This window comes from Phaethon aethereus, assembly GCF_964289735.1.
Source record: "Phaethon aethereus genome assembly, chromosome: 1".
NCBI lineage: Eukaryota > Metazoa > Chordata > Aves > Phaethontiformes > Phaethontidae > Phaethon > Phaethon aethereus.
The window spans coordinates 207,952,258-207,966,363 of NC_138575.1; the positions used below are offsets into that span (position 1 = coordinate 207,952,258).

The window sequence follows — 14,106 nt, forward strand, 5'->3', positions numbered from 1 at the left end:
GGGTGGCATGAATCCCAGAGCTTGCCTGAAGGAGGTAACAGGACCATGTAATGAATAACAGGACCACTGCTTTCAGTGACAGGAAGCTGTTAGATTGACTCAAATACTTCCTAGCAAACTTCAAAGTTATCAAAGAGCAAAAGTTATCGAAGGCAAACACACCACTGAATACACTCCTCGTTAGTAAAATGCAAGAAAGTTACTCATATGTGGATGTTTATTGTATTGCAAATGTATCTCTTGTTAAGACTAAAGTCCAAGCTAGCTATGTTAAATAAGAGGTGGTTACAGTGATCATGTTACAAACTGTCATATTTTTACCAAAGGAAAATGAGATGCATTCCTATTTCCTGGAATAGTCACTTCTGACTGCTAAAGTTAACTTTGGTTTGATTGTTTCAAAATATTGGATCAGAACAAAAAGACAAGAGGTTAACTGTCAAAGTGAGATAGCCAGTTATTATGCAAACTTCACAAAGAGAGCTACATCCCCAAAAGCACTTGTCTTTCTAGGTGTTCTCAGTTTCATAGCTCACAGTCGTAATCTCAGAACACCGACTGAGCTGTTGTCTAAATGAGAATTATAAAGTATTTTAACTTTTAATTTCATTTCCAGGATTTCGGAATTTACATATTGATGATCAGATAACCCTCATCCAGTATTCCTGGATGAGTCTAATGGTTTTTGCAATGGGATGGAGATCATACAAACATGTCAGTGGTCAGATGTTATATTTTGCACCAGATCTGATTCTAAATGAGTAAGTAGACTGCTGTTGCATAATATGAATGACATTTTGAATTTATTTGTGTCAATGAAAAAGTTACTTCATTGAGGCCAAAATTTCATTCATTATTTGTTCTGTTTCAAAATTAACAGCATATGAAAGTCCTCTGCTCATATTAAAGATCGCTAACTTTGGGAAGGGTTTAGTGGGAATCCCAAATATTCTGTTGACATGGCCAAACAAAAGGAGTTCAAATAATATTTTAATTATCTAAGAGAAAAATAAAGGAAAAGAATGATGCTGTCAGAAGATTTGCCTGAATTCATCTGAGTAAGACATGAGTTAATGCTTAATAAATGGAACTAAGTAGGATTTTCTTTGATCATTGTTGTTTGGGTGGTTTTTGCAAACAGTTTATCTCTATTAGTATATAGTTTTGACACTTTCTGATAAAACTCTGCTTTTCTAAAGTACATTTATTGTTAGAAAATTGTAATAATTTAGCAAGAAGGAATTTTAATATCAAGGATAAAATATGAGAGACTGCTATTTTCTGGTTGGGGGGAGGATTGTTGACTTAGATTTTCCTTCACTATGCTGATGAATTCAGATAATCTTCATTTCAGTCTTTGTCAGTTTTTCAGCTCTGCAAATTAATATTATCAAAGTGATAATTTTAGATACTTTGGTAATAATACATAAGTGGCTTCCAAGGAACAGTAAAACATAATTTAATCTCCCTATTTATTTTTCCTTAACACATTTTTCTTAGTTATTTTTGCTCAAAATCCTAAAAGAACTACTATGAAGTGAGATGAAAGTTAAACAGGTTATCTTGTAAGACGTATCTATTTAAGGATTAAGAGGTGGATTTGCAGAAGATCTAGGCACCTGAATTTAAAATCTATAGACATGCAGGTTCTTGCCAGTGAAGTTCTCTACAGAAGATATTCTGTGGAGCTGGCCTTGTATCTCCTGACCTTTTCTCTTCCAGATGACTGTAAATCACTGTGAGATCATAGAGTAATGAATTCTTTCCTCTCCCATGTGTATTAATTATGCTGTACAAATTTAAATACTTTGCAGGGATGAGTTTGAGACAACTTCTGACTGTATTCTTTCCCACCATAGTCTGTGATATATCTTATGGTTACATTCAGAAGAAACAGAGTGAGATGGCTTTAGGCAGTAATGTCATGTCTTGGGGTTTACCATGTATGTGGACCACTGCTGCCACCTTCTGAAGAGGACTTTCTTCAAGAATAGGGTTGAGATTTATGAATCCTGATTATAATCAGGAGAGACAGCTTCTTGTTTGTAGCGTAAGACCTTCTACATTGAGAAAGAGGTAGACTGACAACATACCCTTCTCTTGGTTGTAGAAGATCTCAGGGTCATGTTAGAAACTTTATAAACAAAGAGTTAGACATGAAAATTTATTGGCACACTAAATCATCTGCAACTATTTATTGGGAAATAAGTCAGCTTTTAGATGAGTAAAATGTCTACAATGACGTCTAAGATTGTACTTTCATGATCACTTTAAGCAAAGATAAGTGCTGAACAGAGACAAAAAAGTCAACTCCAGCTGCCCCCCTGCCCTGGCCATGCATCCCCAGGCTTTCACTTAAACTGGATCAAACGCTATCTGGCTGCACTGTCAAATGGATAAGGAAATTATATGCTTGAGAAATACCCCAGCAAAAGGCATTAATTAGCAGATGGAGGTGATCCCTGATGTGACTCACCATGTGGACATGCAGGCACCGATGCCAGAACAGCAGGAGTGCACGCCTAGGGGTGGAAAAAGATAATGGAAATTCCTTCTACAGGGGCAACACACACTTGAGTTGTTTCAAAATGACCATGAAACCACAATCAAAAGATTGTTTAACAGCTAACCTGTCATCTAGTGAACTGAGTTGTAGTGCTCCTTGGGAATGACTTGTTGGTAGCATCAATTTCAGACCAATAAAACCAGAAGTGTTAATTTGACAATGATTTCATGAATTACAATTAAAACCCTACAAAGACTTACTGTTATACTTTGCAGTGTCTGAAAACATGACTAAGAAAAATATTTAAGCGTACCCTGAAAGCTGCTGTCACCCTTCATAGTTACCACATAGGAACAGAGACTAACAGAAAGGAACAGGCAGGGAGACTTAAAGTGGCTATAGGAAGTAACCAGTTCTTTCATATCTAACACATTAAGTTTCTATGTTTAAGTCACTTAAGAGCTGGTGTGAGATACCAGATGTTGAACAAAGCTGAAATAATTCTCATTTAAAATAACAGTAACACTTTAAATAACAGAAGAAAAAAACCTCAGTGCATTGAGAAAAGTCCTTTGTTCACAAAAAATATCTTCTGTTTTCATTGTTGATGGTACTATTTGCAGTCAGATTGGAACACTGATCTGAACGTTGTAAAGGGTATGGGCACAATTTAATCTTCTTGTTGTTGTACCTAATTCATCTGGATCTGGATGCAGCTTTGTAAAATAAGTCCATGATGCTGGATCTGCACATTAATGTACAATGAATTCAGTTTAGTTTACAATCTTTGAAATGCTATTGTTGCAGTAATTTCAGTTGAAAATTGCCTTCCCAATAAATACATGCAATAAAATATACTCAGTATACCAAAGTCTCAAAGGGAAAAGTAAGATTGAAGTGCTCCAAAAAACCACACAGTTTTATATATTTCCTTGTGTGATTTGACCTATTTACTTCTGCAGGAGTTTACATAAGGCTGTATTAATGTCTATGTTTGCTTAAATACTTTTTGTATATATTTATATTTAACATTTTTGACTGTTTCTTTAATGGCATAAAATGCAACAAAATAGTATCTTGGCTGCTAGCTGTACAGCATTAGACTTGCAACAAGGTATTGTGATGCAGACCTTTTTGGCAAACCTAAGAACAAGCTTTCTAAACTTCCAAGTTCATCTTCAATTTTATGCCTTGAAATCTGTTCAGAGAATGTAAAAAACTATCAACCTCTAAAAGAAAAAGAAAGTACTTCACATTAATTATTAGGGTGTTTATGGTTAATAAAAAAACTTTTTTTTCTGTGGTTAGCATTCAGCTTTGATAGTCTCCAGGTCTTTCTTCTGGGCAGCAGTAACAGATTCAACATCCAAAATAATAGCACACTCATTACGATTAAAAAACTAGTGTATGTACAAAAAATTCAGAAAATTGTTTATGTGTATAACCTCTTTCTTTGATTTCTGTAATGTGGTAGTTAAACTGCTAACAAGGCTGTTCCTTCAAGCAAGTAGTACTGGATCTCTTCTTTATTTTCATGTCTTTTTATTTTTTTTTTTTACCTTTTCTGGGTGTAAGACAGAGGATGAAAGAATCATCATTCTATTCCCTGTGTCTATCCATGTGGCAACTCCCACAGGAATTTGTCAGACTTCAAGTTAGCCAAGAAGAGTTCCTATGCATGAAAGCACTGTTACTTCTCAACACAAGTAGGTTCTTTTATTTCTTTGTAACATATCACTAGTAAAAGGGTTTTGAGCCATGTTGTTTAACTTGACAATTGCTAAGCTGTCTGGCTTAACAAATGGAAACTTCTTTAGGAGGAATGTTAGTATTCCAAGACCTAAAAATATTTTTTCTAGTGTTTATAAGGAACAAACACTTTGTGATTCATGGTTGGTTTTATTCTGTAAAAAGGCACTGGGGAAATGTTGGATCCCTTTTGATATATAGCTATACTGTATTACACATCTTCAAATCAAGTGTGCAGTATTTCTGCCTGGAAGCTCTTCAGCTTAAATGACTCTACACAGATGAAAAAAGATGTACAAGCATTAGAATTATATTTTAAAATATTTAATAAATTGTCAGGACTGAGGGCTTTATCTTGGCCAAGAACTTAAAGCATGCTTACTCAAAAGAATTAGGGAGGTGGACATGGCAAACAATACTAACATTTATTCAACTTTTTATAGTTATAGTATGGATATAAACAAATGGAAGTGTTTTTCTTTGGTTTGTTTTTCTAGAACAAAATTCGTGGTCACTTTTAGTCATATGCATCTTTTAAAGAATCCAGCATACAGCTGCATTCCACTTTAAATGGGAAGTGTGGTAGTTGATGAAGTTATCTTCCAAAAACTTTTCTAAAATACTAAAACGTACATCTGTTGAGGCCATAATTGTTAGTTATGAATCCACAAATAGAAAGTTTTTAAATGGTACAGGTGCTATTAGAAATGAGAATAAGCATCTCCGAGAAATGTAATTGGAAGAATGTTGAAGTTTGATTCTCTGCACACTTACAGAGTCAGAGGAGAGATGTGCAAATCCTGTATAACCCGCTTGTTGGTTGTACAAACTTTCAGTAAAAGACAAGGAACTAAAATTTATTCCCTCTTAAGCTGTACTTGGCTGGTATTTGCATAAGTTCATGCTTAAAAAAAACTTGGTCTCAGCAAAGCATAAGCAGTAAAGACTGAATTTAGCTCATATCAACATAAAAATTGCTAACCTGATAGCAAAATGCCATACAATCTGCTAAAGCAATGAAAATAATGTGGACTAAAATCCCTCTCTGATACGACTCTGGTTGTTTTGTTGGAATTTGAATGCGATTGAATTCATCAAATGAATGTCGATTTTAAATGTTTTCCACCTCATTTTAATCACAAAATGAACTCCCTTGTATATCTGAACCTTAGAGGGAAGTTTTACATTTCAGTGAAATTTAGATACATCTGTGATATTGCAGCTCTCCATAGATGTCCCATGAAGTTCAAATCAAATTCAAACAAACATTGCAATGGTCCAATCCCTCTCATTTACGAGTGCATCAGTTTAACAGTATTCATCAGGCTACCATTCTTTATCAACTGCATTGCCCTCAGAAACCCATTTTTAAGATGGCATGTTTATATATATGCAAAAAATTAGTTTAAAAAAAAAAGTAAGTATTTCTACCTGTGATGATGAGTTTTGCTTTTTGTTCTCTCCTACACTTATTGTCTTATAGGAAAAAACAATTTGTCAGATCTTTGGGAAAAGGAACACACCTAACCGTTGTTGCTGAGACATTTAGTAAATGTTTGGTACTGTATAAATATAATTCCACAAAACTATTTTCAAAAAACCATATAACCTTATTGTAGCTATAAAGTATTTTTTAAGACTACTTTTATTTTAGTCATGATATCATCTTAATCCTCTTCAAATGTGAAAGTATGGCCATTTGAAACTTTCATGTACTAACAGTAAATCAAGTCTGAGTTCAGTCTTTCAGGTTAGTCTCTCATTCTGTCTTCTGTTTGACCTATTATTTAGACGAACGGTTTTTTACTTTCAATATCATTTCAAAGAAACAGTAATTTGCATTAAACATGTCAGTCTCAATACATTTCTAATTCTGAATGGAAACCCCAGCCTAAGTTTTAACGTCATTTTTGATTTTATAGTTTTTCCATTGAGTTTGCTGTCACTTAGATGTTTTCTTTATATTGTACTTGTGACAGTTTTAAAGCTGTCTTGAAAGCAGAATGAGTTTTTGCAAAAAGTGGACCAACATTTTTATTTTCTGCAATTATTTCCATTTTACAGGTCCTTATTTACGATATGTTGTGTTGTAGTAATGCCTCAGAAGTTCAAAATAGGTCTTCATCTTGCAGAGGCTGCATATATGTAGGAAGTAATACTATGAATAGTTCAGAAAGACTATGATTTAAGAAATTATACCTATGTCAAAAAAGAGAGAAATAAGCATACAGCAAGTTCAGTTCTAGCTCTAACACTTTCCAGACTTTTGATTTAGAGCAATTGCAAAATCTTGTTGCATAAGATTTTGGCTGGGTTCTTGTGACTGAATAAAAGCATCCGCATTCTTTACATACGTTCAGGGGAAGGAACATTTGAGCTACCTGTGTTTAAATTGTATTTGTGCATGTAAGACATTGCAATTCTTCACTCAAATAAATAGCTTAGTGGAACTTTTTGTGATTAGACGGGAACGTGACTGCTTTTGCAGAATTCTGAGAAACAGGCCATGCATTGCTGGAAGAGATCTTTTTACTTAATTCCCAAGAGAAATGTAAGGACTTAACTGCTGTTTTAGAGACGTAAGTCAAAGAAAGCACCCACCTAACCCTAAGTTCCATCAGAATGTCACTTTATATGAAAAAGATTTCACAGGTGGCTGTAATTCTGCTGTTAGACATACCAAGAACCATCCCGTCTGAAAATTTAGCAATTCTTTTTCCATGACATAACTTCTCCCCACTGTATTACTCCTAAGCACATTGCATTCTGCACAAAAAACCAGAATCATTAAGGTTGGAAAAGACCTTTAAGATCATCAAGTCCAACCATCAACCCAACACCACCATGCCCACTAAACCATGTCCTGAAGTGCCACGTCCACACGTTTTTTGAACGCTTCCAGTGATGGTGACTCCACCACCTCCCTGGGCAGCCTGTTCCGATGTTTGACCACTCTCTCAGTAAAGAAATTTTCCCTCATATCTAGTCTAAACAGAACTCTTCTGTTCCATTCAGACCCTTGACGAGATGTGACAGGCACACGTTTAGATATCTGCTTTGTCTGGACTTGAGAGGCTGTATTGAGTCAAACCAGAAGTCCACCTCATCCAGCATTTTATCTCCATCAGCTGCCAAAGAAATCTAACATGGCATCCCTAAAAGCTGGACTATTATTAAATATGGTGTTACAAACGTACTTTCTGTGGAAGTGAATTCTGGTTTAGTTAAGAGTCAGACCCTGACTTCTATAGCCATCTCAGTGCTTAGACACTTGTCTTTAAAGTTAACTTGCTGTTTTCTGTATGTGAGTTTCCCTCCTTCCCCCAGACATTCAGTTGTCTGAGGAGACAGAGACCACACACACGTCCTTGGCAAACTGGATCCTTTCCTCTCTTGGACAGTCTCCTATGAAATAGGAGACTTCTGCTTAGCTCAAGTAGAGCAGAGATTTGAACTTCTGCTTTGTTATCTCTCTGTGGGCTGGAGGTGAGGGACATTTAATCTGTTTACCTGCAGTGTCTCCTTCCCCCTTACCTTATTCTAAAGAACCAGGCATTGCTTAGGCTTAGACTTCAGAACAGGGTTTATGATTTCCAAGTGGAGAGCAGTGCTTCTCTCAGTGCAGGCTTTGATACCTAATTCTCTTTTAGGGCATGGGTTTAGGTCCAACCCCTGTGCAGCCATCTGCTTTTTAGCTGGCTTCTATTTTAAGAATTCCATTCTTAGGTATCTAGCAATACAGTGCATTGTACAGAGAGACAGCACATGCATATATTTATGTTTTAATTCCAGAAAGTGACAAATCACTTGGAAGTTAGGTGTTAGAGTGTCTAATAAGTTAATGTCATTATGAACCAAGATTGATTTTTTTTTTTTTTTATAAAGAAATGCAAATGAAATCTGTTGTGGCCTGATACTAGTTGTGGTCTGATACCAGACTGAAGATGTACTAGATGATACCTAGATAACTAGCATGCTACTTATTTAACTATGTGAGCTAGTCCCCATGACATTCTTTTAGAGTCCGTGGAGACAAATAAACATCTCTGCAGCGTAATTTATCTCTTTCTAAAGCTACTTCTAAAATGGTGAACATGCCTTGTGCCCAAGACTTGCCTGATTTTTCCCACTAAAACTACAGCAAGCTGTGGTAACTTGCCCAGATGGAGATGCCTATACTGTAACATGTCTAAAGTTTGGTGAGGTGAATCCTTCCTCTCATGCTTGCTGTCAGAATACGAAATGTTGAATGTGATGTTTCAGTGTGAAATGTCATTGGCAAGAGAGAAAGGAAAGGGGAAGAAATTTAACAGCTCTTTCAAAAACAGTATGTTTGAAACAAGACCACGTCTTAATGTATGATTATTATAGCGACAGAAGGATTTAGATTTGATTGCCAGATGGGAATAGTTTTTCAAGTTTCATTTCTTCAAGTTTTTAATTTCTTAGTTGTCTTTGGCAACATAAATTGTAAGACACTTGTATTACGCTCTGCCACATCAAGGAAAGGAGAGTCTAGAGCTTACACCTGTTTCCTTGTAATGCTACCAACATTTATCATCAGTGATCAAACGTGGTCTTATCACCAGCAGTCATCAACAGGTTCATTTCTCAGTGTTCTCTCTGTGTCCTCATTTTGGTCCTCACAGATGACCATTAAGAGAAGAGTAAGTAAGTAAGTTCAACAATTTCCTGCTCTCTGCTAATTTCTCTAAAAGCTGTTCACATTTAAGACTTTGATAGTGCATCTATTCTGTTAAGTGAAAGAGGTCCAAACAGGAGGCTTGAGCCCTGGACACTTTGTTGTCTATGCTACTTAGGAGCTGCTAGTTCATTCCTTGACTCCATTTTGAAGCACTCCAGCTAGATTTCTCTAACATAAATCTACTGTGAAGCAGGCTGACCCTTAGCAGTGTAAACATGAGCCAGTCCGTAACATCTTTCCTCAAGGACAGGAGTGGTTCTTTTGTCCATCTTCTTTTCAGCAGACAGGTGTAGCTGAAGCTTAAGACTATTTCTAGGCACCAGCAATTAGCACAATTGACTGATTGTTGCTGGTATATCCTTTAGCTAATTGTATCGCTTTTTCAAGAGTAACTGTTGAACGGGAAGAAGTACCTGGCGTATAATAATGAATCGCACTGCACAGCGTGAAATACTGTAAATTGTTCCTGTACTTTAAATTTCTCTCATTTCCTCTAGAATAAATTGCAACACCAATGTTACTTTCTTTTTAGTACCCTTGGAAGGTCTAAGAAGTCAAAGCCAATTTGATGAGATGAGAACGAGTTACATTAGAGAACTAGTGAAGGCAATTGGTTTGCGCCAGAAAGGCGTTGTGGCCAACTCGCAACGTTTCTATCAACTTACGAAACTGATGGATTCCATGCATGATGTAAGTTTACTCGTTAATGTGTTTTGCTTTTTATGTAAGAAGGGACTAGTATTTCTTCAAACTAATTTTATGGAAAGTGGCTAGTCAGCATGTCTAAGCAACAAAAGAAAAACCCCTACATTTGTCCTTTAGTGTGCATATTTGTGTGAATAGATAGCTATATATTCAGCATCAATATATATTATGTGTTATGCAAGATTTAAGTATTTGGGAAACATGCATTTGATTGCTACCATTTTGTTTCATTATTTCTGTAACATAACTAGTTCATTTACGGTTTTTGGTAGGGGTGGCGTGTCTGTGTCTGCGCGTGTATACATCTTCAGGAAAATATTTAAATAATGCAAAGAACAGGCAATTGAAGTTGCAAAGTCAGTCTACTAAGAATTAGAGAAAGACAACTGAGACTGGTTTTGCAACCTTAATTCAACTACTTTTATGTGTGTATTCTATGCCATTTTTTCCATATCTGTCTATATTTGGGAACTGAGGAATCTTAGAGAACTCTACTGGTGATATCATAGAGATTCATAAGTGTCTTAAAAGATGCAGCTGAATCCTTTCTACACCTCTGACAATCCAGCCTGTATCCTGTTGGCTTATCATCCATTAAAACTGAGGAATGACATTTCATATACACCTTTGCCCATGTGAATATTGTTTTGTAATGGCTTGTGTATCTCTGCAAGAGAGGCAAAAAGCAGAGGTACAGGGCCATACCTGTCGCTTATAGCAAGGGCTGGGGAAGTGGCACTAAGATAGTTTAGGAAAAGTGCTTTTGAGTTCTTAGAATCATAGAATAGTTTGGGTTGGAAGGGACTGTTAAAGGTCATCTCTAGTCCAACCCCCTGCAGTGAGCAGGGACATCTTCAACTAGATCAGGTTGCTCAGGGCCCCGTCCAACCTGACTTTGCAACAGCTGAACCAGCAGTTCAGTGCTGGTTGTGAGGAGCTCACAGGGAGTTCAGGGAAGGATGGGGTCTTTGCATGTTTGTATTCTTCTGCACTCAGCAAATCTGCATTTTATTTTAATTATTCTTGAATAAATGCATTTATTCGTCTAAAAACTTTCATTGTCACTAATTCACCCTTCTGAAGGGGAAAAAAACAACCTTTGAGGGTCCCATTTATGGGAGTTAAGAGAGGTAACAATATTGATAATTATGTGGTTCACCAGGTGGTCTGGAGTCTTTTGATCCACTGCACAAACCTCACCATCAGCTTATGCTAATCTACAGAACTCACATTCATCATTTAGCTATTACATCATCTCAGATACCAGCAAAAGAAGAACAAGACAAGTACGAAAAGCATCCTTGCAGGTGAAGGTAGACAATAGAAAATTCTGAAAGGAGAATATAGAGCTTAAAGTATTTACTGGTAGGGAGACTGCAGTCGTCACTTGGGACTGTCGGTGCTAAACCCTTCCCTGGAGTTCAGTCAGCCACCTTTTACTTGCAAAAACAAGTCTGGGCCAGTATACTGCTCACGGCTGCCCTGTGCTCAAGGAACCTGTTTGGATCAGTCTTGCTTGGGATAAAAGGTCTTCTTGCCTTACCTGTAGTAATAATTTGCAATCTGAGTGTCACAACATCCAGAAGAAAACTCTTTTGAGTACTGGTCAGTAGAGTCAATCTCTTAATTTCAAATACTTAAAGTAAAATAGCCACAGTGGAAGTGAGTGAGTGAGGCTTGCTGCAAAATACCCAGCGAAGTGATGGTTAGGGTTGTGTTTCATCTGTAGAGTATCTTCGTTCAAGTCCCTATTTCAGCTCAGGCCAATAAAGTCATGGGAGATAGAAGAAAAAGATAATCACACTGGAGAGACTGTGTGTTGTTAAGGCCTAAAGTAGCAGAAATAGTATGATATTTGATAACATAAAGGTCACAAGTCTCAACAAAAGCCTTCTATAAAATTGGAACTTCTCAGAGAAGATAGAAGAGGTGAAATAGTCACATATATTGAGCAGTTGCTTTCAGGGGATGAGGACCTATGGAGTTTAATGTTTGCGGCATACTCAGATATGATCCTAATCAGACCCATGGAAGGTTCTGATTATGGAAATAGTAAGGAAATATACCAGGAAATAGTAAATGCTGATCCTCGGAGCAGTGTTTGAATAGCATATAGTAAACAAGGCATTCAGACGTGTGTTGAATGTGAGGATAAAGTGAAAGATTGGATACTCGTTTAGTAATTGCCGTTGTTCATGGTGCATGCCGTGAGTGAGGATGATAACACTTTATAATATTAGTGAGGCACTGGTTTTATATGACATACCATTTAGTGATATTTATGGCTTTTTGCTGTGGGAGGATATTTGAATACAGAATGACAAGTACCCATATTATTGATTCAAGGGATGACAGAGGAAGGTATATAATGATGCCAGCTGAGGGATGTGTGAGATAAGTGATTGACAGCATGTTTATCTGGCTGTATGACTGTTAGCCTGATTTATCATGTTTGTATTTTATTAAATCCAGCTAGTGAAACAGCTTCATCTCTTCTGTCTGAACACATTTCTCCAGTCCCGTGCGCTGAGTGTTGAATTCCCCGAGATGATGTCAGAGGTGATTGCTGCCCAGCTACCCAAGATTCTGGCAGGGATGGTGAAACCTCTTCTCTTTCACAAAAAGTGAAGTGTCTTTTCTCTTATCATAGAGATGATTTCTGGGTCATTTTTTGTTTGTTTATTTTGGTCAAGATTTTGCAATGTCAGGACTTCAGTATATTTGTCATACTTACCCTGCCTACTGCTTTATACTTGTAACATACACAAGCCATTTAAGCTTGATGTACATAGTGTGAGTTCCTGATTCCTTAACTGCAAAAATCACAACAGTCATAAGAAATGGTTTTGTAAACTTGGCTAGGTTGCTTTTTAGATACGCATAAGAATGACAATGAGTAGAGTTTTCAGATTTCTAAGAGCAGTTATCTTATACATTTTTCTTATATTCATATTACATGCTCTCAAATTTCTGATATGACATGGTGTAAACTTTTTACTTTAGTACATTGTGTGCATGGGTACATGTGGGCATGTGCGTAAAACAAGATTTTGGAGGAATTAGAATAAACATTGCCCACATTTTTCTCATAGATATTTCACTTTTTATTAATTAATCTGCCTCACAGAAACATCCTTTCAAAGTCGGCTGTCCAGGATTAAGTAGACATCACTGCAATACCTTCATGAGTAAATAAAGCGCTAGGCACAAAATACACATTCATATTCTTGTCTGTGCTTGTACTGCATTGAAGCTCTGAGTTCAGGGTACTGAACTGTACTGCACCACTCAGTGCAGCTTTCCTTCGAAAACTGGAAAGCTTAGGAAAATTTCACTGTATATTACACCAGAAGTAATGTGTGTGTAAACCCACTCAGCTTTGATTTGTGTTATTTTCCTTAAAAGTTCAGCACTTAGTAAAGCTAAATCACTCAGCTATAATCTTAAATTCATTGACTTTAACATTCTGTATTTCAGAAGCTTTAAATGGAGATGTTTTGACTGGCTACAACTCTTAATGTTTTGAATTGCAATGCTTGAATAATCGAACAGCCATTAACATCAAATTATGGCGAGATTAAATGCAAAAAGAAATGGAAAATATGACTACAAACATTTTGATACACATCATTTCACTACTATTTAGTGGAGCTACATATTTTATATTTTAAAGGCATGCCATTATAATTGGGGTAACTAAAAGAGGAATTGGACTAAATTAGCTTTATATGTTCAAGAAGAATGTCGTGTTTTATCATGGAAATGAAATATTTGACTGAAAAATTCTAATGTGGTGGTGTTTGTTCCTTTGATGTGAATATGAAGCTACTCATGCATTTAAGGCAGTAAATTGTTGATATATTCAAACAACAGCGAAATGGATAAAGACCAAGGAAAATTTATGAGTCTATTAAGATATGACAAAGTTTGCCAGTCACCAAAAATGATACTCAGATTCTCTAACAATGTAGGAAGTGGTGAATCTTACTTGGGTACTTGCTGGCCATAAGCTTTTGCTCTTCCCCATTACATCACGTGATAACATACTGCTGATGGTGTAACTTCATCTGTATCCTTGTCATGTGAACAAAGGCTCGCTGGACATAAGTTCAGTACCCCTGGTTAAATTAGGTTGCCCCTCATTAAAAGTATAACTGATGTTACTTGTTCATAACAATTGCATCCTGATTCTTGAAACATATGTGGACAACTAAAGACAGGTCTAAATTTCCTGTAGACATAGATAAAAAAGAAATCTAGAATTTCCTAAAGCCAATCAGGAAGAAGCTACGTTACGATTGGGGATAAAAACATTTTTGAGATTCCCACATAGCAGTACAAAACCCACTAGAGTTAGTGCAAAGATGCACACTTCTGTGTTAGTTGACTAGATTCATCATTTCTAACTGCCCAGAGACAAGTAATTTCTTTCACATTCAAT

General features: G+C 36.4%; 1 protein-coding gene across 1 annotated transcript in view; it reads left to right on the plus strand.

Annotated features, from left to right (window-relative positions):
* Window positions 1-12,293, plus strand: part of PGR (progesterone receptor) — a gene marked incomplete at both ends in the record, with an annotated part of 40,393 nt that extends 28,100 nt beyond the window's left edge. The window contains 4 exons of the mRNA XM_082014225.1: window positions 617-761; window positions 4,082-4,212; window positions 9,493-9,650; window positions 12,138-12,293. Coding sequence (XP_081870351.1) covers window positions 617-761; window positions 4,082-4,212; window positions 9,493-9,650; window positions 12,138-12,293 — 590 coding nt within the window. The remainder of the gene's footprint in view (window positions 1-616; window positions 762-4,081; window positions 4,213-9,492; window positions 9,651-12,137) is intronic.
* Window positions 12,294-14,106: the final 1,813 nt, after the last annotated feature.